This window comes from Hirundo rustica, chromosome 10, assembly GCF_015227805.2.
Source record: "Hirundo rustica isolate bHirRus1 chromosome 10, bHirRus1.pri.v3, whole genome shotgun sequence".
Classification (NCBI taxonomy): domain Eukaryota; kingdom Metazoa; phylum Chordata; class Aves; order Passeriformes; family Hirundinidae; genus Hirundo; species Hirundo rustica.
In genome coordinates this window covers 19,757,421-19,782,102 of record NC_053459.1, presented here as the reverse complement: position 1 = coordinate 19,782,102, position 24,682 = coordinate 19,757,421, and the positions used below count along the sequence as shown (strand labels likewise).

Here is a 24,682-nt window from a genome sequence, read left to right as displayed (position 1 = left end):
ACATCTGGAATACAGGAACACAAACAACGTTGCCCTGCACAGCCAGACTGAGTCGCTCTGTAACACCAGATCTCCCCGATGTGAGATCCCATCACCAGGAAGGAGCTGCTCCCACGCCTCCAGAATCTTCCACACAGCTGGACTGCAGCTGCAAGCACCACTGGACTCTGCTTCTGTTCCGCAGGTGTAGGGGTGAGGGGAAGATGGAGCATGTAAAACACAAAATAAATCAGTTCCCCTAAACAGAACAGCAGGACATGGTGGCAGGGAACAGTGTCACCGCCACAGGATCTGCGGTGTGCTCACAAAGATCCTGCAGCCACACAGTGCAGCACCTCCTGCTGCTGTTTGCACCTTCTCTTACGTGAAAATGTGCCAAAGTAAATATTAAAAATAGTCTTCCAGTCTGTCACTTCCCCCGTTTAATGATCTGCAAATCTTCCATCCCAAGCGTTTAAAATTACTGGTATATAACGTTCAGCCAAGGTAATATCAAAATATATTTTATTCTGGACCTCTTTCAGATCTGATTCAAATTACAGTTGTCAAAGCAATACAATGCAAAGGGAAACTGCAACAGAAAATGTGCCTAGAAGGGATATAAGGGCCTTGGGGACAAATCATTGTGATGTAGAACCAAAATACATCATAAAGTGTAATTAACATGGTCCAGGACAGTATAGAACATCTATATCAGTCTTCTTTAGACAATAATCATGAAAACTGAACAATAAAAGTCCTTTAAACAAGTACAAAAAACTGTCATGGGCTGATTTACACTTTTACAACAGTTGTAGTTTAACTGGGTAACTGAAGAAATGATGCAGACATTTTAATCCAGTGCTATAGGTAGGCTCACAGAATTAGACCCAAAGGATTTGTAACTCCAAATGAAACCATTACAACTACAATGTCAATGTCAGGAGAGAGAGAAGATTACTTCTGTATTCTAGAATTACTGTTCTGCACACTGCAGTCTGTTGAGGACAAGATTGCAAAGTACACTGGACTAGCAACAACATGCAGACTGTTTTTTTGTATTTACCCACAAATGTCAAAAAACATTATGAAGTAAAAATGAATGATTATTTAAAAATAAAAAAAAAACAAAACCAACCAAAACAAAACAAAAACGTGCCTCAAGTTATTGTCAAGCTTCAAACTTAAAGGCAGAGAAAGCGAATTATGTACTCAAAACTACTGATCTGAAGCACTATTAACACTAAATCTGCAATCCACTCAACACGGCAGATTTTCGTGGTTCGTCTGCCTCCCACCAGACTGACAAGTGAAGACAGTCACACTTTCACAGCTCGTGGTATTTCAGAGCTTTCTCTAGAGGGAGAAGTGAGGACTGCTCCATGTCTCTCTCCCTATGGAAAATGTCAGGGATCTTGATGGAGATTTACTGCTGTCTCCCGAAGCCGTATTTGCTTCTAACATGCCACAATGTTGCTTCTGCTTTCTTCAGGCGTCTGGAGAGGGGTGGAAGTGATCCCACCGGGGAATGGCTCTACAGGGCTTTGGGAAGGGAGCCAAAAAAAGGAACTGGGCTAAATCCAGCAGGCCCTGCTCTGGCAAAACCCCAGGGACACCGGGGTACCCTCGGCTCGAGGGGGACGTGGCTCAAGTTTATCCACAGCAGGGGTTCAGCACGGCCCCGGCGCCTCTGGCACTCGCCCTGGCAAGGGTTCCTCGAGAAGCGACACAGAGGGATTTCTGGTGAAGTACAAATCAGGTCCCAGGGCTCCCCTCTTCGCTGAACAGACAAAACCAGACAACCTTGCATTTACAGGCTGAAACCCCCGGTTTGCAGCGGTAAGGAATCTCCTTCCCATGGCAGAATTAAACGCGACAGCTGCCAGGGTCGCTCCACTGGCAGACCGGCACGGCTGCCCTGTGCCACCCCACTGCTGTCCCTAAAAACAAAGGGCATTCCCAAGGTACCACGCCCCATCAGACGCCCTAGCATGAGGTAAGCAGTGCAAGGAAAAAGGAGTGCTTTTTAAAATGAAAATCAATTAAAATCGGTAGAAATCTTTGGCCTTTCTCTCAAGATGCATTAAAGTGTCACGAAATCAAGAAACATGCTTTGAAATGCCATGTCGTTCTGACTCTGGTAACTACTACCTCCCCTCCACCCAACCCAAGAAAAAGAGGCACTTTTAGTGTTTCATATAAGATTTCCAATCATCTAGTAGACATGCTAAATAACCCTGCACAATGGTAGTCCCAGAATAAACTCAGTTTATCAACATTACAAAGAGTCTAAAAAAGCTTTTATGAAGACCTAGATATTCTCTTAACTACACTAAAAAGTCCACTGGTTGGGAATCTTTACATCAATTTAAAAATGCAGAAAAAGGTAAAGTAAAAATAGAAAAAGACAAACTCTACAGAAACCTGGATCCGGTCATGCAAAAATGAGAAACGGGGGTCCGAGATGGACGCACAGAAAGACAGCGAACTCAAGAGCAGTTCATTTCTTATCCCATCATTAATTCTGAGCCCAGCTTTTCCCCTTCCTTTTATCCTCTGTTTGGATATTTGCCTGTTACCGCTCTGAACTGATAAAAACGGGAATGACTCCATCCGTAAGACCGAGCACGTACGTACACGCCACACAAAGTCAGGGCCTTGCTGCCGTTTGGCTTCCCCTTTGAAAGGAGCAATTTGGACAGTCTTACCCCAGCCTGGAACACGAGGCCTTTGTGCTAGAAAAGACGGCGATTCACGTCACGGCTCTGTGGCGGTTTTGTCTGGTTTTTGGTTGGCGGGGTGGCAGCGCCCGGCGCGCGGGAGCAGGAGCAGCACTGTGGCATGCGAGGCAGGACAGCTGGACACAGCTACGGCCGGAGCTCGGCTTGGGGAGGCCGGGCTGGCCCCAGGGCAGCGGGCACCGCTGGCCCTCAGCGGGGCAGGGGCTCTGCCCGCGCGGCCGGAGCCGACGTTCCTGCCGGACCCACACCTGACAGCCCTGGCCTGGACACGCTGAAGCTCTGGTGTTCTCTATTTCTGAGTGTGTGACGCTATGCTGAAGCAACTAGAATTACAACCGAAACAGCTGATGATTGAGAAAGAGGAAAATGGCAATACCCTAAAACATGGCCGTGTGATTTTTTTTGCAGCTACGTCACAGAATTCCACCGCAATTGTTTAGATTGGCTGAAAGAATCATCCAATGACTTTTATGAAAAATGAATAAACTGTCCATATTAAAATACAAAAGTACTATCAAGAATCACTTCTGACTTTCAGATTTAAATTCAGTGCAATTGACAAATGCATTGCTAAACAAAAAATGCAGCTTAAACATACTCAAAACATTTGTGTCTATTCCTGGGAGCACAGTTTAAAATTATTGCACAGAATTTTTATTTTATTTTCATTATTTTTTTTTCATTAAATGACAGAGGTCAGCCACAGTCATGGACCTCCAGCAATAAAAGCAATATTTCAAGTGCCAGACACTCAATATATTAGGTTTCCTACATATTGTAACTCACAGGGTAATTGCTCTAAACATTTGCAATATGTTCCAAAACCCTAAAAACAGCTGGCACAGAACCACCATGGATAACTGTCTTTATGGATATGACTTGGTGTTGGTTTTAAACGCTGTGTATGATAGCAGTATAATCCTGGGGTGCACATAAACAATGTATTGTTGATTTGTCTTTACCACTGGCAAATTGCTACCCTACCTTAGCCAAACTCAGACTTGCTTCAAGTCGTGTTTATTTCAGGGAAATAGCAGAAATCGATGCCTAAAGAACAACGGTTAAAATGTCAAAGCTGCATTATCTCAATTAAATGAATTTATACTTAACTTGGAGGAGGGGGGGGGGGGAAACCCCAAACGAATAAAAAAATAGGTTAGAGACTAACAATCATAAGCCACAAAATTAATTGTGATTGAAATAGTGTTATAAAACCGATAACTTCGCAAAGCTCTGTAATATAAACCATTCCTTAAGTAAAATGTCTGTGACATAAATTTGACAACCTCTCTTTTTATAAATTTACACTCTTGGAATCTTATGCAAGACATGATGCAACCTTTTCGACTACACATACGCATAAACACAACCTCATGCTATCATTTACAAATAAAATCACTATTAGTATACTTTTAATCACATGAGCAGAAAAAGGTTTGCCATATACATCTGTCATTGTAAGAAAAATACTTGATATTGTAAACAGAGTAAAAGACACTATATAGTAGTGATTATTAAAAAAATAGCAGCTTACATCTACCCTATATTTGGAAAAAAATGTAGTCACAAGATACAATAAACTGCAGGACCAGAGCAGCAGGGGAATTAGTGCAAGTACTCATCTTTTAAATAAGCTGAATCACTGCTATTAAAATAAACTTGAAGCAAGTCCTCTGTTTAAGATTTTTTTTTTTTTAAATCTAAGGTAGTAAACATTTTGCCTCTTAATGGCAGTGTTATCAAATATATGCCAAAGATTTTATTTTAACAAAGAAAAATTACATGAAATACTTTTAATACTGGAGTTTGGTTACAATTATACATCTAAGCTCCTACAAATAATGATGGGCAACTCTCAAAGAAGCTGTGGCATGAACCCTTGTCCAGAAAGATCTTAACCTCTTAAACAAAATCCCCCAGCTATACTTTGCTCCTTTTCACAATAGTGCACAATTTAACCATATTTTATCTATGGTCTTAAAGCAACAGAAGATGCTCTTTATTTTTTTCTCTCTTTTCTTTTTTTTGCCTCCCTGTTTATTTTTTTTTTTCTTTTTCTGTGTTTTTGTGCCCTTCTGTTCTTAAGTTTGGCAGAATTATGTCCCAAATAAGAAATTACTGCATTTCAGCCATGTCACCAGAAAATCAAACATAGCATTATAACCATTTCCATCCTACTTTGTAGATGAGAAGTACGTGAAATATCACGCTGCAAAGAAGGATTTTTTTTTTTCTTCTCTCTCCCTAGTCCCTTTGCCACCCTCCCTCTGTTCACAAAATTGTGCTCTGGGAGCCACAAAATGTACCAAACATTATCAGGTTCAAACTACCTCTTCAAAGAATGCATCAAAACATGTTTCAAAGAAACGCCTTTTTTTTTTTTTCCCAAGGTGAAAAAATATAAACAAGAAACTAAATCACTCCCTTACTTCATGCATCCGTAAACTTAACCAAAACAAAACAGAAAACCCAATGATTAAAAGCAAAGAAAAAAAAAAAAACTACTGCTGCAGATTTCTGTAAGTCCATTTTCTCTGTACACACAAACTGCTCAACTACTGAGAAGGAAAACAAAAATACCCCACAAATCCACGTGAGAGTGGATTTCATGGGGGAAGGGGTAATGAAGGCTGCCATTAGTATCTTCTGATTTTGGTATGTATATGGGTCTGCTCTTGTATATGGTATATTTCTCTCTCTCTCGCTCTCTTCTGTTTTTCATATCCAAAACCTTTAAATGTTATTTTGGGGCACAGCAGATTCCAGCACTTGGTGAACAGGATTCACAAGCTGTGACAAAACTCTGTCATCCTCTTCAGGGTGTAAATTTTTTTCCTCCTCTTTTTTTTTTTTTTTTCCTCTTTTTTTTTTTATATACAGTATATGTATATATTTCTTTTACATTTGGCTGTAGTGGACTGGCCATGGTTCGATTGGGACTATAGCAGTACATGGGTCAGGGACAGTCATTTTGGCTATGTACACATTCATAGTCGGTCCATGGCTTCCAACTAAGAGCGCTATTTCCGGAGGTCTAATACACAAACCTGCAAAGAGAGAGACACAGATACAGCAGCTGCACAGCATCACATGGTTTTACAGTTCTGGGTGAAGGAGCAGAGCAAGGCCTGCCATGTGGATTGGGTAAGCTTAACCTTGTATCTATTAGCAATGATTAAGTAATATCAAAATGACCAGGTGAGCCCTTTATGAGCCCCCAGCCAGCCTCACTGCTGCCTCCAGAATTGCTATCAGAACAGCAACAACATCTTATGTAAGCTGTTTGCCTGTCATTTAATACTGTGAGGCTGAGAATTTACTCAAATCTAGTTTGTAAAAAAATAAAATGAAATTTAAGCACGTGGACAAGTACTAAAATGGAGCAGAAAAACAGCTAACGGTGTACAAATTCCAGTTTTAGTCTTCCCAGAATCTCCATTAAGCAGTGCTTCTGGGTCTGTCAGATATAGAAATCTATTAGTAAAATATAACCACACACAAAGATAACACCAGCTGCAAGCACATTTAAAACACAGTGGATGAGAAGCTTTTGCTAGAGAACAATATAAAACAAATTAAGCCCAACATTTTTTTAAATATCTAAAATAAACTAAAGGAAAACAAATCTATTCCAAGTAAGCCTTGGGCTAAGTTAATTGGAGGACTGGAAAGGTCACCCAGCATGTATAAAAAAAGGGTCATCTAAGGGGAGTGATAATTTCTACTCAGGATACGGCCGTGAGCTTTTGTCCTTTTATGATACTGCCTATACTTACAAGACTAAAATGATAAAAAGACTAATCAAAATGACTTCTCTAGAATTTAGGCTTCTTAAAATCCAGAACTTCCTGTTTTGTGATTTGAACTCTAACAAAACAACCTTACTGACCAGCAAGGAGCACTCAGGAGTGAAATGCTTTGGCACTTGTGTTAAGACACCACCTGAGACTCTGCACTACTTAGCTGCCAAGGTTGATTTTGCTGACATTTGTTAAAGGAAGCTGCAGCACTTTGAAACACAGTTCCCGTATCAGCCTTATTTTAATTTTGCTTTTCCCTAGGCTCTCCTCTCCTTTCTTTGCAAACCAGGGTGAGACAGAAGCAAGCAAAAGCCCTGGAACTGTGCTCCTTATGAAGACCCTGCACATTCCCACCCCACTGCAGCTCTCTGCAGGACAGTGTCAGAGCAGCCAGGAAGTGATGCTCCAACACCCTGCAGTGAAATGACAGCAGGGGCACTCATTATTAGTTAAACGTGATTTTATTGCCTGCTTTTCCTAAGCAAAGTAGTGCAGACTGATATTTATATATAGCTGCTGACATTTTTGGGAACTTTTTAATTACAAGCACTTAGAAATCTGTACTTTGTTTTGCTGTTGAATGCAATGCAGAAGGTATTTCATTCCTGTCATGCACTATAATAATATGACTTACACTGAGCGTTTTCCCTTGAAAAGGGCAGAGAAAGAAAAACAAGTTTGTTTCCAAACCTGCCACACTGATCATGCTGACACAGGAGGCCCCAGAAGGAACAGAAAATATAAATTAGAGATATCTCCACCTTCTGAGGTTTTTGGACTGGAATAAAGATATTCTCCTTACAATACCACAGCATGGTTACAGTTGAAAACCTACAGGTGAGCTGGCTGTGTTCAACCTTCAGCTAGAGAAGGAAATTTTGTCTCCATTGTTGGTTAAAAGATTTCCAGATGATGTTTGTTACGAGAACAGCAACAAGTCAAGCAACACTTACTGAACCATCTGAAGCACTTGCTCCAACTTTGTCGCCTGCTGCATTCCAGCAAACCTCAAAAATCCCTCCTGTTCCCCGATAACTGTGAACTAGGGCACCTGTCTAAAAAAGGGACAAGGCAAGTAATTAATACAACAAAAATCAAAGTGAACAAGCACAACTTGTACATGTAAAAGTTCCCCACTGCTTTTAAAAGCTAAAATTCTCAGAGGAAAGTGGTCCAAAAGAGTTTTGTGGACAGTCTCAGGACCATGTTAAAGAATGTGGCACAACCATGGCATTTTGAGCTCCTGTGTTTGACAGGCAAAACTGGAGATGGTCGTGACTACTTCCAATTACTCAAATGAGCCTTTCAGAAATTTATACCCAATGCCCAGTAGCTAAGATTGCATCGTGCCTGACAAGGTCTTTAGACTTTCAAACATAACAAGCCCCCCCCCTTTTTTTTTTTGTGCCAGAAATACAAAATAAGTAACAGCGTCCTTTTCGTGAAAGTTCCACAGAAATACTTTGTCATCCTTATGTTCCCTCACTTTGCATTCTCGTTTGTCAGTGAAATTCAATGAAACAGCCGATCAGATTAGAAAGTCTACACACAGCGGTCATTTTTCACAAAAGCCCCTGTTTTATCAGGAATTTAAAGCTCAGAGTTAACAGAGATTATTTTTGGATGAAATGTGTTCTCGGAGAAACTTTGTTCATGTGGGGTTTTGTCAGTGAGTGTTTGGTTGCGTCTTTTTGGTTTGCTCGATTTTTTGTCTTTTTGGGGTTTTTGCTAAGACAGTGTAAAGACAAGTATTACATCACCATAGGACATGCATTCAAAGTGAGAAATTAAATGTACAACCATTAAAAGAAATAATCTCAGAACAAAGAGAAAAACACTGTTAGGAATGACAGAGCCTGAAGTAAGACAGATAAAGGTTGGAAGGACAGAAAAGACCAAAACAAACTTCTCAACACAAAGAAGAGCAATACCTGTGTATTCCAGATGTGTACACATTTATCAAAGGAGCCACTGGCCAGGTACCTGCCATCAGGACTGAAAGCTACACTGTACACAGGTTCTTGATGTTTTGTCAGAGTATGAATACAAATTCCTCTGTCTACATCCCATAACCTAACAGTAGAATCAAAGGATGCACTGTCAAGGAAAAGAAAAAAAACCACACCAGATTAATTACATCTCTATTCAACACATTTTTGTTGCTAATACAAACAGAATATCATCTTATGTGCTTCAAAACGTTCTGTGAACTTACATTTATAGAAAGTGAGTTAAAAATAATGTTTAACGAGAATTTAAAAGCAGGATTAAATAGTACCTTGCTAACATAAGATTGGCATTTGGATTATTTGTTCCTGGTCCTGTAGGACTCCATTTGATAGTATAAATTTCTTTGTTGTGTGCTTGTAAATCATGGACACAACTGTCTTGTTTCATACTCCAGATCTGTGATAAAAAGGGAGGAAAACACAAATAATTTAGCACAATGTTGTACTAAAATACATTTTACATGTTTCTTCTTTATCACTTGCAGGCTGACTGTTACCTTTTAGGCCACGCAAAACAGTTGCTATGATTGCTAGGTTTTTAGAGTAATTATGCCGAGTTTTATTCCAGGACCTTTAATTCTCTGTGTTCTAAACCCCCAGCAAGGTTAATGAGTAATAAAGGTACTGCCTGTAGAAATCAAACTGTCTGAGTTAACTGCAAACTACTTGAAAAGTGCAGGGATAAGAGCAGATGCTGAAATGAGAAGAGCAATATGTAAATGCTCATGTCTGAGTTGCTAAAATATCACCGTCCTATTTTTAAATGAACTTCTTGCTACACAGACTGAGTGAAATAAAGGGATACTTTTTCTGTTTTCATACAAATCCAGGGCCAGAAATACCACTGTGGCATTTTCCTGACTTATTAGTATTTGCATCACCAGATTTCAGTGTTCAGTCCTTCACAGAGGTCATTAGAGGGTTCCAACTCCTGTATGATCATGCTCAAAAAACAAAATAACTTTATTCTATTAAGAGTTTACATTGCTTCTACAGAAGGGATTTGGGAAGGCTTTCATACTTTTTCCTACACGTGAGATTTGATAACCACCTGAACACTACTTTTAATAATATCTGTCTCAGTAATGCTTTTAGTTCACTTTTTGTTAGAAAAAGCTACCAGGAGCATGTTTAAGTCCTACTGTATTTAAGATGCAATTGAGATGCATGTGTAAATAAATGGTGCTTTTCAGAACTGCTGCTTTGCTGAAGAGGATATTGATTTTCAATGTGCAGACAGAATTGAAATTGTATTTCCAGTTTAATTGATGGGATCAAAATCTAGCTTCTCTCCCCAAAAACTGGCATAGATGAAAGAGTCTGTATCAGCTGCCCTAGAGAACACTAAGTTGTAGCTAGAAACTATCAAGTAAATAAATCACTGGGCACCTTCCATGTGCTTCTAAATGTGGTATTTATTCCTTTTGCTATTGAAAAGTAAGTGATTCACATGTGATTAGTGATGTGCAGACTTATTCTCCAGCTCTTGGTGTTTCAGCTAGCCCTAAACAAAATAATATTCTTTCCAGCCTGGGCTCCATTCAAAACAGCCACCAAGAAGTTAATTGCCTGAATCCCACAAATGCTGACACATTCCCAGCTGTCACCTCTACTCACAGAGAGGCAGCTGCAACAGCTCGAGCTCCAGCCTGGGATTCATCACCCTGAGCTTCAGCTGTTTAAGTATTAAATACCTGCTTAGGCTGGCAATTTTGACTCCATCCACTGCCAATGGAGAACTGATGCTCTCAGGGGTTTCCTCATCACGCTTGACTTAAGACACTTAGGAAAGGATAACTTGCTCTTCAGCAGTGGTAGACAGTGCTGACTGGAGATGTCTAGACATCCAGCTTTAGATTGGAGGCTTAGTGCTTATGTGTTTGTATTTAGATCAGGTGATTTCCCCTGCCAGAGCCTGACCGTGTGCCAGCAGGAGGGACATGTGGCTACTCATTCAGACATTCCCTGATTAAATAACAGAGAGCTGGTTGGAATTAACTGCCCCAAGGGCTACCAGCAGGACAGTGCTGTCAATGCAAAACACGTATCCTGAAACTCTACCAAGGTCCCAATGAATGCACAGCAGTACAGGAGTAATGGAAAGCATCTGCACCATGGAAGCAGCACAGGCCTGTCAGGCATGAACAGCCTCATTTCTGCTGGTGGCAGTTTGGAAGGATCTCTAGAGTGCACTGAAGTCACAAGTGTAAGCTGCAGTGTCCTCTCCACTCACAGGTTTCCCCCTGTTCTACAAGAAAACAGGTAGCTGTGAATCATTAGGAGGACAAGTGAAGGTGTGAGTGAAAACTGAAGACACTGAAGGATTGTGTTATAGATGCTGCAACTCCTGATCAACTGGAAAAATCCAGGAGTGCACAGAGCCTCTGAAGAAACAACATGCCAAAGATTTTAACTAGAAAGAAGGGGAAAGCAGAAGAAAACCAGGAAAGGAGCAAGTCACCCATTCTTGTAGGTGCTACCTGACCTGCATTCCAACTTTTCCTTTTAACCAAAAGCAACCATCAAGCGTGACAGCGTCATGATTAATGACCTGATTCTGTAAACAGCTAAAAGCACCTAATAAATCACACTCCAACTCTCAGGCTGGCAGCTTGTAACAAGTTCTCTGGACCAAAGCTTGGCCCTGATTAACAAGGATTTCTAGGATTGCCTAACCTTGTTATACTAAAAAAGAAAAAATACTGGACAACACGGCAAGTACAGTGGTACTGCCTGACTGTCCAGGCTAATGGAGTGCATTCCAGAGTCCTACAAAGACAAGGGCCAGCCCCAGAACTTCCATTACCTTTAGAGTCATGTCATCAGAGCAGGATGCCAGCAGATTACCAGTTGGATCCCATTTGATTGCATTTACTTCATTCTAAAAGTGAACAGTGAGAGTCAGTTGAAGTCTTCCCTTCCATTACAAATGACAGCTTACAAAAGATGAAGCTGGACAGCACTTATGAACATTTGCATAATTGTCAGGATTTTAACATTTAATTTTTATTCATAGCTTTGCCTTCAGTAATACCAGCTTTTTACTATCCATTTATCACATTTCCCATGCATTCCTGTACACCACATGGTAAAGTCTTAAAGTTACCGTGCTTCTTCTAAAGCTCACTCTTGCATCCTGTCACTGGTAAAACAAGCTGCACGGGGGGGTGAGAATTGTTCTGATAATCACAGAGACTGATTACCCTAAGACCTTAACCACAACTACCTGTGTGTGCCAATGACCAACTTTCACACAAGTGCTGGCTGGGTATTGGTAAGCTTACTGAGCCCCCAACCTCTCACTAATAAAAATATCACAGAGCAAACCCCTTTTTGCAGTACTTACTGTGTGACCTTGGAAGGTTTTGATGGGCCTATCTTGTCCTAATTTACAAACGTGAATACACATGTCTGTACTGCAAGAGGCAAATGTGTTGTTACTCTGCCAATCAACATCTAATGCTGGTGCTAAAAGAAAAAGAAAGATATTTAAAGCTATGGTACGCACTCTGCAGGAATTTGATGTACAAATTTAGCATACACCACCTTGGAACAAAAGCCAACAGGAAGCAATCGTTAATTTTACAGCAGTTCTGAAGATAAACACTACGAACAGTAAGAAATGCTGCCAAAACAAGTCTTACACAAAATGCAACAAATTTAATAGAAGTCATCATATTATGGAACATATGTGAAATCAAAGTTATACAGAAGACAGTCCAGCAGGACATCAAGTTATAGTTAAGGGATCTATAAACAAATCTCAGGAGTCAGCACAAGGAGCAGGTTCCCACGACTTCACACATCATTGTGTATGAGCTCATCTGCACCAGCAGCTCCTGCTCAGGGATGGCAGCCCGGGAAAAGTAAGGATTTATCTCCTTTCTTAATTCCAGCATTGTAAGGTGTGGTAACTTGAAGCTTAATCATGGGCAACATGTTCCATTTGACTGAGCCAGCTATTTATGGCAGGTAGCACAGAGAGAACTGCTTGGAGTAAATGCTGAGTTGATGTTTTTGACTGCTGTCATGCCACTGGAAATGTGGCATGAGTGGAATAAAGAGTGGGAATGGGACATCTTTCTTAAAGGCCATTCAGTGACATGTCTGTCAACCTCTCCATTCTGTCTTCCAGCTGATCCTGACAGGATTGCTCAGCATGCAGCCCACAAATCCATTTGTCTGACCTCCTGTACTGCCAGCCCAGCTGGCCAGTGAACACCTTTCAGCTGCTTTGCGGCCAAACAATCTGGGAACAGTAGAACAATGGGATACAGGAGTATGACAAGTGCAGTCCCGAGGTGATAAACACTTATCCCTTGATTTGTCTGCCATCATACTACAGAAAGTCAGGAATACTTGGATTATTTATCTCTTATGATTTTTGTGGAATTGCAATAAAACTGTGCATTATAAAATCAGAACACATCTCTGTTTGCATTCTCAAAATTCCAATATGGGACTCAGTAATCAAAGACTACCTGTAAGATTTTAAAATGATGCAAATAAGCAGCATGAACACCAGATTTTTAAAATTTATTTTTAAAAATAACATCCTTTAGTCTTTTCAGATGACAAATCTGAATGATGAAATCAAGACTTACCAGAATGAAAAGGAAACTGCTGCTTGGCTTCGCCAGTGTGGGCATCCCAAATAATTGTGGTCTGTGTTAAACAGATAAATAAACAATAAACAAACTTGTACAAATCGCTAATTTCCCCACAGCTACCACCACTCACAAGTATAAGAATACCTACCCTGCTCACCATCACCCAAACCTGCTCTTGATTATACATTTCTAGAGTTTGATCCAGTACTAAAAGAAATAGTAGTAGATGTACAGAAAACAGTAGAAAATTTAAAACTGCATTAGAAAGGTGTTCAGCCACAACATTTTGGGGTCTAGAGGGAAGAAGGAATTTGTGGGCTTTTAAACAGTTTTATCCCTTTAGTCCTATTTATATTCTTGTAATCCATTCCACACACCTATTTTAATTTCAAATACTTGTATATTCAAATTGTAGTATCAGCTACTCACTAGTTTCTAAGGAGATGTTATTAACAATTAGTCACATACTGAAAAATGTAAGGGTGTAATTTCCTTCTATGCTGTTCTCTGCCAATACTTTCATAAGCTTCTGGTTAAAGAAATCTTATGTGACAGAATTAGTATCTTATCATCAGTATATTATATGCCAACATCCCTGCCCTACCTCAATGATCAATGAAAATTCTGACACCAAATTCAATGGAAGCATGAACTGACCACATTAATTAATTATGGAAAAGGAGCCTAAGGTTGGGTCAGTCTCTCTGCTAAAGCAGTATATTTTTCAAAGCATAATCTCAGTTTGTCTAAGAAGTTTTATTGACTGAAATGAGGTTTCTATTTCTTCCTTATTTATTTTCCTGAAAATAAAAGCTGTACCTCCACAAATATTTAAAAACTGGCATAATCATCACAGATGCCAAAAGAGAAAACACATCTTTTCCATGCTTTGAGACATTAAATTTTCTTTCCTTTGTGCCAGCACAAGCATTTATAAAGCTGGCTAATAAAGCAAGTAAATGCATTCAGGAAAAAAAAAAAAAAAAATGAAGAGTTTACTACTTTACAGTGACACTGCCAGTTTAAAGTGGTTGTACTGAGGTTGCAGTTTGCCACTCTCACTAAGAGAAAACCTATGCTGACTTCTGCACCTTGAATCAGTTACAAAGGAAAGAAAAAATCAACTCTCCTTACTCTTGCAATATTCTGTTGGATTCTCTGAATTCATTTTAAGTACATTTCCCATCACTCTGTGCCCTTCCTACCATCCATACGTAAAACCTCTCACACTAACAGCAACTCTGAACTGGAATTTGTAACCCTGAATTTGTTTAGAGATGTGAAGTAAAACACAGACAAGCAATGAGCTCTATGGCGTTACACAAGTGGCACCTCTCCAGTCACACAGATCAATTTCCTTATGTTCCAGCTCTAATCTTTATAATCATTCTCAGGTTTGACTGATATTAACTCAGCCTGAACCTATTCTCCTCTAGTAGATTTTTTTTTTCCTGAGGCTTTGCATGAAGTGCTTCACTGGACTTAGATGGTTTGGTTTCACAAAGGTTTAATGTTTCTGGTTTCAATACACTTAATTTCTAACTCAGAATAACTTTAATGGGGAGAGATCCACAGACACCGAAATCTAGGAAATTACAATATCTCAATAAACCATGATAAAAACCCAAGGAAACACAGCTAAGCATAACAAGATCTTTGTAAGCACATAGTTACATCCCATGCCTTTAGTTTCATTTACTTACTTTGCATAGTTTTGCTATTTTGCTTACAGTTAGATTATAACGGTGAAGGAAAGAATTTTAATTTTACCAAAGATTATCTCACCTTGTCCACTCCTGCACTTAAAATGAAGTTTCCTTTCTTGTTCCATTTTAACGCAAATATAGGACCTTTATGTTGCCCTAAGGTGCTGGCAAGATTACCTGAAAATTTATATTGATATGAATACATTAAAAAATAAAAAAACTATGCCGTGAGCCACAATATAGGATAACATATCGTAAATTAAAAAGTATTTTGCTTACCATCTTTAGTCCATATCCTTGCAAAGCCATCGTATGACCCAGTTGCTAGAAGTGTACCTTCACTCTGCCAACAAAAAGGTGAGTTCTTTATTTATTTTTACTGCTTAACTCCGAGCTAAAGAGCACAAAGCAAATTTGAGGCAGAATAACCCCGCATAGGATTTACGATATTTATTTCATTGATTGCAACTTATTAAAGAGAAGTTCCTGAAGTACAACAGAAAAATAAATATAACTGCTCAAAACAGAAATATTTCAGGTGCCGCCACAGAGGACACCGCTGCTGTCACATAAAATTTGACCATGAGGTGCTGCAGGCAGGATTTTCCTGGGAGCATTTGGGACGCCGCCACCTGCACTTACGTTCCAGTCCAGCGATGTCACGTCCTTGTTGCTGGGCACATCCTGCCCCCCCTCCCGGATGCAGTGCCGCAGCACCAGCTGCGTGGAGCCGCTCGTGCTGTTCTCGCTGAGGTTCCATATCCGCGCTGTCGAATCACCGGATCTGCAAAGCACCCGGGGGGGGGACAGAAATCCTGCTGCTTACACCTGGGTAATCCCGTTTATTTCATGGATGTATTAACGTGCATCGCTACAATGACAGTCTGTAACGTTGTATGATATGCAACGTGCCAAATGCTAATAATATACAATATACTAATTTTATATTGTAATATATGGTATGTCAAATAATAGTTAATCTGTTACATATTATACTTATAAAAACACTATATATAGTTCATATATATATTACATACATAGTATGTAATATATATAATATACATATGCAATATAGAATAGAGCAATATATGTGCTATACAATATATATGTGATATATATTAGACCATATATTGATTATATATTACAATAATTACACATAATTATATATTTATACATTATAACTGTGTGCTGCATTATAATATACTAATTATTTATTATAGACAGTAATTATTTATTAATTATTATATAGTTTATTATTAATAATAGACTGAATTTAAAGCACTATTATCTAAAGAACAAACACTGGCATTTGACTTTTGGGGCAGGTGTTCCCTGAGCCTTCTGCCCTTCCTGTGCATGATTATTATTATTATTTATTTTTTTTAACAGCACTATTTTCTAAACAGCCCTGTGGCACTTTGGGGTAGGTGTTGCTGCCCTGCCCACGCAGGACACTCCACATAGCCAGGAGGGCAGGGCACATACCCTGAGGCCAAAAGGTCACTAACGGGATTCCAGGCACAGATGAACACTTCGGATTCGTGGCCACGCAGCACCACTGCCTTGTTGGGAGGGATTTCCACATCTCCATCTACTTCCATCATATCCGTGTGATTATCTGCATTATGGGAAACAACAGTACAGAGAGGTGGATTTTAGTATTTTGGGACATTGTGACTCCTGTACGGTTCAGGTTCTTCTGCGATGAGTGCAAGAATTTACAATTTATGTGATTCAAAAATTTGACAGAGCTATCACACTTATTTTTTCAGTTCCAATTAATGAAGCCCTATAAACAGATGGGTAGTTTTGAAAATGTGAGAAAGCTCTTCGCCCCAGTAAACCTTCACATCCAAACAGAATTAACTTTAGAGTTTCAGAATTAGGGCCAAAAGTTAATTTTCTGCTATGCTAAAAAATAAATGCTGTTACAAGTACTCTGTTTTTCAGGCCCAATATTGCACAGTACAGTATGTTACTAGTCTAGCTTGTGCTTTAAGAATACATTTATAACACATTCATTTTCAAAAATCTCTTTTCACCAATTGCAGTCAAACAGGTTTTAAATCTACATCTCCGACACTCCATTTACAAAATGACTTTAATGAATATAATCACGTTTGGTGATACAGCAAACATAGCCAAGCTTCTCAAACTCCATCAGCAATTACCATGGAATTAGGGCAGTGTAACTTTCTGCGTGGAAGTGAGGTTGAAACTGTATTTTTCTGTAGAACATACTGGGGGAAATTCAAGTGACAAAACAGTTTTCTTGGCATCTACCATCAATCATTTTCTATTATTAAAAATAAATTCACGATGAGTGCAAATACAGAACGTAAGAAATGCTTCACAGTTCACCTGTTCCATATTTATTCACTGCGGTTAAAGAAATCATTTCACAGCTATTGCTTAATTTGGCAATAAGGGTTTCTGTCACTGCTTGTGCATGTGAGAAAATAGAAAACACTATTAAAACATGAGTATTTTTTCAGAAAGAACACCACATAAAGCATTGCTTCAGTCAGAAGATCAATGCCAGTCTGAGGTGCTGTACAGCCAGCAGGGGCTGCTGGTACATCACATTTAACAGTGCTGAAATCCGAGGTCTACCCTTCCTCTTTCCAGTTCACAGTTAAGTAAATACTCCTTTGAGATTTTTAAATGAAAGCATCAAAAGTAGAGACCTAATTTGCTTCAGCCAAAGAATTTATTTCTAGTTTTTTATCGTACATACCAATGAAAAAACCTACTAAAATCAGGCTGTAAAACTTGTACATGGCTCAATATTAATATTCTCTCAAAAATGTCATTTCTTCAGGTGTTTTTACAGAAAGAACTGTAACTCCCATAGTTAAAAATGCAATTTAGACTTCCAGAAGAGTATTTTCAAAATCACAGTTTAATGCCTGACCCAAACTTTTCCATACTAAGCCTCATTGTAAGACATGTTCCTTTGACCAGTGATGACAAACAGAACTCATTTATCTCACCAATCACAACTAAAATGGAATTCATGAATAAAGCAAACCTGCGAGCAGTTGCATCAAGCAATCTGGAACAGCAAAAGGTGAAAACTGATATTGATAAAAGAGACAAGGGACACAGGGCTTGTCCCAGCAACCCTGACCTCAACATCACTCCAAGAGCCAGGTACAGCTCCTGGATCCATGGGATTTACAGAACCTGTGGAAGGAGTTTGCAGAGCTTCACAAGCAATTTTAACTCAGTTTTAACCAGCCATGGACTGGCAGACTCCTCTCCTCATTCCTTGTACAGGAGTGCCTCAATTGTTTTTTCCCTTTCTATGCAAGGGCCCTGTGAAAAACCTTCAGGTGGATGGAAAAGAAGCAGTATTGGAAGTGAGACCAGTCAAGGGAATTCTGTGAATTAATGAATTCAGAACTTTGACTCCTGCAACCCCAGTTACCAAAAACAGGGGACAGCCAAAGGTGAGACACTATCTGTGTCCAAGTATCACCCGTGATGAAGGAATACTCTGTAAGCTGAAGGGTTGCTCCAAACTCTACCTTTTTACCTCACGGTCTACAAGCCCATACTATGACAAACAACCAGGAAATGCTAACCCAGCTTAAAGGCATTTCTATCTCAACTTACTTGCTATAGTGTGTGCTCCGTTCTCCTCTCCATTTGCAGTATTTTCTCCATTTTTCGCTGATCCCTGTTGGTTGGTGGCGGCTGCAGCTGCAGCAGCTGCTGCCTGCTGTTGTGCAAGTTTGTCTCTGTAGGCCTGTTGTCTTGTCTGTACCACATCAGGCATCACTGCATCTATCAGTGAGAGAGACTCTATCGGCCTACCATCAAACAAGGTACCATCCTAAATTACAGCACAGGGAGAAAAGGAAAAAAAAAGATAACACCAAGTACAAATTAACATTATGGGCAAAGATTCCAAGCAAAACTAAAGAAAACGTTTTGATTTAATACAATAAAGCGGTTTACATATGGTACTGGAAGTAACATCTATCATTGTTGTGGTCAGGACTGGAATTTTAGTCTAAAGTTAAGTGGCCAACATAAATATGCAAACAAAGCCACTGCAGACCTCTGGGAGAGCCTGTGGAATCAAAAGTTACTTGATTCGAGTTTGCTGAATTGTCGCTAAAGCAAAAAATTCTGTAAGCTATCTATGAATATGATTTCAAACATGAATGGCTGCAGCAAAATCTAATGGTTTGTTTGAAGAGAGAGCTGCAAACATTGCAACTCGGGTCACTGACTTGTGAAGTTATAGTCTTATTAGACTAATACTTTCCATAAACATATTATCTGGGGAGTTGACTAGTTTTCTTCCTTTTTTTAAACAGTGCTGGCATGCTTTCAAACAACAAGGAAGAATTTTATCCTGAAATGGACAAGACCCAGTTAAAAATACCCGTATACATATGCTAGGGCTTCGTAAGGATCTATTTTTAGGGACTAGAAGGATTCCTTGCAATAAATATAGGGTCTTCTTCTATTCCTATCACTTGCTTTATTTTTTTTTGAGGCTTCCTAAGGGAAAGGATTTGCTTCACTAGGACTGTGAAAACCACACAAACAGCAGACATGAGGGAGACTGGAAAGTGAGCAGAATTAATGGGGGAAAAAAAAGTTTCCTTCTGTAATCTAACTGGCACACACAAAGGCTTCTCACCTTCCAGGCACAAATGAGAATGGAAATTGAGGGAGAGTGTCTGCACCGTCAGGCAGGAAGATACATAGCTTTCTGTACTGCTGGAATAACCATTTAAACATCAAATTTAACAGATCCTGCTCAAGATGAATTAGCCAGCAGAGGCAAAAGGTGAACTGGCAAATACCTTCAGCCTTCCTGCCACAAATTTAAACCCTCTCTCTCCTTGCAAACCTTGCCTTTGGGCTCACATTACTTCACTGTGATGACACAAGAGCCCAAACAAGAGCTGCACAGTGCTCTCCTACCTCCTTAGTGCCAGTCTACGAAACCAAAAAATAGAGAGATTACTGGTCTCAACTATTATCCTATTGCACTTGTCTGGATGCACTACAACATTAGAGTAGAGTAAAAACCCTACACACAACGGACCTTTAAGCAATGAGCCAGAACACCATGCTTGGTGTAGTGTGGCTGCACTGGGCAGAACCCCCACCCAGTTATGTCACTCCACTCTGGTTCCACCACTGGAGTCATGGTGAACACCAGCAGTAAGGAATCTGAAGTAAAAGTAAATAAATAGGATACAGGAAAGTTAAGAAAAAATACGAACATTCAAACTTACTGCAAGCAAGGACACAGTGCTCCTGCAGGCAAAGCCTCCTTACCTCATTAATACTGACTTCTGCCTCTACATACTGCAGACCTTTCTGGATGATGGAAATCAAAGCAGCTGGTGGCACCAGAGCACCATTTATATTAGACTGGCTGATATGGCTCTCTATACCAAAGGTAAATGCTGAATGGGAAAACCCTAAAGACAAGGCAAAGACATCAGAATTGATTTACAGACACACAATGCTACTTGCTGTACCATGGTAGGACCTTCTGTTTAAAACCTGAACAAACTGTACAAAGTATAATGCTACAGCATGCTTCTGAACTACCAAAAACTTGTCAACCTCAATTCCCTCATAGTTTAAGTGTACAAAAAAAGAAAAGAAACAATATAAACACAACAATTCTTAATTACATTATCAATGGCAAAACATTTGTGCACAAGTCAATATAAAATATACAATTCACTGTAGCATTTAAATATGTTTATATATTCACAAACTACATGTAAGTACTGTATTATATGTAATATTTAATAAAATAAATGTATCCAAGACACAAGACTCACTTGCTATTTTGGATCTGTATGCGAACAGAATTCAGGTACAGTGCTGCCATAATTGTATACGCTCTGGCATTTAGAGCTACAATCAGCTACTGTGCACTAAGAAGTGGCAAACATGTAATGATGCAGCAATGGCAGCTGCTTGCTATTTATTTGATCACCCTGAAAAAGTGAATTTAAGCTAGAGAAAAATAGTTGTTTCAGCAAATTAACTTTATTGCCATGGCATTTTTTCTTAAACCACTTTATTTTTTTTTTCTTTTTCCCTATCAGGGAAGCAAAAAGCTGCCTGCAAACTTTCAAATGAAGATTAAGCAATTTTCTAAGTTTGGCTTCTATGACAAAAGCGATCTGCAACTGGAATAAGAACGTGTAGTAGTTTTCAGTAAATTCAGGTGGAAAAATGAGGTTTTGCTTTCTTTTGACGAGCAGAAACTGTAGAAGTCTGCCATCCATCATTGCTTCTGGTGGTTCTCTGCCTCAATTTGAGAAGTCCATGAGCAGTGGACACATGTTTCATCAGTCAAATGCATTTTCTACAAGCCTGAAGCCACCCATCAGCAAACACTAAACAAAAACTATGAATCAATAAATGTTGAAAGAGCAAGGTACAACATGTGTATATTTTCTTATATATCTATATGTATATACAGTCAAGCTGATCTCTTACAGTGTTATCTTAAGACTGCAGTTTATTTTTGCTTTAATATGCAAACTTCTCTTAAGTATTGCTGAGACCAAATTCTCTCCTGCCAGCTGACAATCATCACTTGTTCATTTACCGGGGCATGCCCTGACTTCCAGTCAAATCTTCCCATTCTAAATGTAGGCTGTGTTAAGCAATCAATATCACAGTTGTGAGTAAAAGATGATGTTGTCTCTTACAGAGCTTCACGAATCACCCCCACCACAAAACTCCCTGCAGCCATACGGCTGCATCTAGAAACCCAAACATGCAACACAAACTCCAACTGCTGGTCCCACTGGGTTGGGGAAGCTTTAAAAATAAGGGAGCACTGCTGCATTCTTGTGTTGTGCACGCACAGTCAGCGTGGAGGGATGTGACAGGAAAAAGGTTTCTTTTCAAGTCTGACAATATTCAAGTGTCTCTTACACTTTCTCCTAAGAAGCAGGAGATTCTGGCTACCCAGAAGGAAAAGATCCTCCAAAAAAAGGTCCTGCAGGGGTGAAGGCTTTTGGGAACCCCAACAAGTTATTCCTGGAAAAAATCTGTTCATCTCTACGTAGAGTCAAGTATAGTCACAGTTTGTCACTTCTTCCTTTAAAACACAGCCACATCTGCCCTCCCACAATCATGTTCAGGCAAGGAATTCAGCTACACAAGACCAGCTGGCAGGAGCCACTCCAAGACAACAGGAAAGAACAGCATTTTGCTGATCATTCTATTTTCTTCTTCAAGCAACCCTGAAGAAAATGGTGCACAGTGCCATCATCACCCTGCGGAGAAGTGATCTCCAGGAAAATGCATTTTAGCAATGGAGTGAGTCCTTGGCTGGTTGACTGCCATCTGAAGACTCCAAATTACTAAATCTGATTAAGTTACAGAAGGTAACTTGGCAGGAATTCATTCTCTTGTTGAGAAGAAACACCAAGAAACAGTTCAGACAGAAGCACATGCCTACTGGCAAAATAATTAAATGAGCCTGTGTTTGCTAAAGCCAGTTTCAGATGAAGATCAAATAAATTATGCATTGTTTAATAACCAGAATTGTAAAAACTCACCTGACTCTTGCAAGTATCTATATACCAGGAAGTTAACCTCATCACTGCTTATACTCATCTTTATTCCCAGTTAAACCATGAGGTCACAACAAAGGACACAACCCTGCAAATAAAAAAAAAAGTAGGTCAATTAAATATTTTTAGTACCTAATAGGTATTTCCCAACAAATGCTATATTTATAAAGTAAGTAGTTCCCTGGCAGCATAGTCAATGGCTTTATTTTATAATGCAAATAAGTCTACTGGAGTCATTAAAAAGTCATTTGTCTCACCACAAAATAAAGGTCAGAAGATTAAATATTGAAGGGCCGGATTCTCATAAGATGCAAGTTGGTATGGACTGGGGAGCTCTGCTGTTTAATACCAGTACTAAAAAGGCCTCATTTCACAAGTTTTAAAAAATAATCAAGTTTCATCCAATCTACATTACTGCTGTGGAACACATTTTTTATAACATGGGTCTCTCTCCACCTGGTTAACAAAGACCAAGAACCTGGTTTCACATTGGTATCTAGGCAGATTCTCACTTTTACATTCTGATCAACTCCAATTTTCAGCTACTCCTGATCTAGTGAAAAGGTACAGAACAGCATGAGCTACCACACAGCGTCTGTTCAAAGCAAGCCCAGCTAATCCCACTAAAGATTAGAAAACATCTCAGCCATACCTTTTGGCTTTGCAAAAGGAATTCTCGACATTACAAACAAACTAAACAGTCCATTTTTCATAACATTTCTGTAGGTTTTCAGTCAGTGCTTTGAAAATATTGATGAGATATATATATATATTTACACATACAATTTTTTCTTGATTTTAATAATGACAAATATTTAGCACGACAAATACCGTATCAGACTATATATGTTTTTGATTATAAACTTTGAAAATATGAAGCAACAGTCTTTAAATGAAGAGCCAGAACACAGTATTTTTTCTAAATCATATTTTTGAGAACATTCTCATGATGTCTGAATACTCTGACCTTTCCAAGTAAACAAGTGAAAACATCAGCTTCCAGGACATGTGATGAAATAATGTCCACCTCCTGTTCCTATTATCTGTCCAGCACTTTTCATCAGCAAACCTTCATAGGTTTTTACCCAGCTGACCACCACCACTGTTTCTCCTATGGAACTGGAGTCTGAGAAAGCAAGTGACTTGCCAACTGTTATTTGACAAAGTTTACCCCGGGATCTGATGTAAAAAAGTACTAGAAAATGGGTTTTCCTACATTGTTCAAAATAAAAAGTCAGGCCACTTGCCACTGCTGCTCCAGTGGGAAAGTGCAGAATACAACAGAAAGTAACAACTACAAGGTTATGATTGGCATTATAAGGCTGCCATGTGTATGCTCCCTGGGCATCTTTTCCTAGCAAGAACTCCCAAGGTAACAGGAGAAAATGTTTTTCCACACTTTTTCTTATCACCTAACTGAGTTTTACCGGCCAACTGTAGCTAAATTGGACAGTGAGAACAGTCCTCCAGGATGTGACTTTCCCACAAATCCCATCATGCTGTAAAGACAAGAGCCAATTAAAGCCCTCAAGAAGAGGAGAGGCTAAAGGATGAACTTGGGTATGAAAAGGAATTTATTTACCTGAAATCACACACTGACATCCCCGAACCTACCCCAGGCACGTGGCCACCCAGCTCACAGCCAAGATGTGGACGGGAGATGGCTTTAATTTCTTAAGGAAATATATAAAATTGCAGCTCTGCTTCAATCCCTCTTATTTCTAAGGGAAAAATCTGCCTCAAGACAATGACTTCCAGTAAGTGCTGGTAAAGGAAAGTACATTGATACCAAACACGCCCCTCCACAGCCGCAGCCATACAAGATATCCCTGCCAAACTTCAATATATACTTTGAGGATTTGTTTACTGAGCAGAATGTAAAATGAGTGGCATTTTTAGCCATTTCATGCATTAGCAACCAATTCCACCATGTGCAGGATGAAACACTGATTTTATTCAGCTATGTTTTGTTGCCATACATAGAGCAAATTACCTTTCTTTAAGACTGTTTTTTACAGAAAAATGCTGTAGGAAGAGGAACAATATTTTCCTTCAGAAGAGGAGGTAATTAACTTTAAAGAGACTCATAAAGAAGGTTTTTTTACATTACATACACACACACAAATGGCAGTATTTGTTTCGTAAGTCTGTCGCCGATATTCAAAATCTTGCTGCATCACCAAAAACGACAGATCAAACCGCAGAAACCTGATGAAAGTGCTATTTGTCACACACAGAGGTCCTGAATTATTTATACAAA

General features: G+C 39.4%; 1 protein-coding gene across 5 annotated transcripts in view; it reads right to left on the bottom strand.

Moving 5' to 3' along the window:
- Nucleotides 1–487: 487 nt before the first annotated feature.
- Nucleotides 488–24,682, bottom strand: part of TBL1XR1 (TBL1X/Y related 1) — a 108,606-nt gene continuing 84,411 nt past the window's right edge. For all 5 annotated transcript variants that reach the window (XM_040074089.2, XM_040074092.2, XM_040074088.2 and 2 more), the window contains 14 exons: nt 22,408–22,510; nt 20,150–20,295; nt 18,464–18,683; nt 16,331–16,463; nt 15,488–15,629; nt 15,125–15,188; nt 14,925–15,022; nt 13,134–13,194; nt 11,876–11,997; nt 11,336–11,410; nt 8,799–8,926; nt 8,452–8,617; nt 7,474–7,575; nt 488–5,767 (listed from right to left, as the gene is read on the bottom strand). In XM_040074089.2, the coding sequence (XP_039930023.1) occupies nt 5,741–5,767; nt 7,474–7,575; nt 8,452–8,617; nt 8,799–8,926; nt 11,336–11,410; nt 11,876–11,997; nt 13,134–13,194; nt 14,925–15,022; nt 15,125–15,188; nt 15,488–15,629; nt 16,331–16,463; nt 18,464–18,683; nt 20,150–20,295; nt 22,408–22,465 (1,542 nt within the window). In that variant the 5' untranslated portion in view covers nt 22,466–22,510 and the 3' untranslated portion in view covers nt 488–5,740. The remainder of the gene's footprint in view (nt 5,768–7,473; nt 7,576–8,451; nt 8,618–8,798; nt 8,927–11,335; nt 11,411–11,875; nt 11,998–13,133; nt 13,195–14,924; nt 15,023–15,124; nt 15,189–15,487; nt 15,630–16,330; nt 16,464–18,463; nt 18,684–20,149; nt 20,296–22,407; nt 22,511–24,682) is intronic.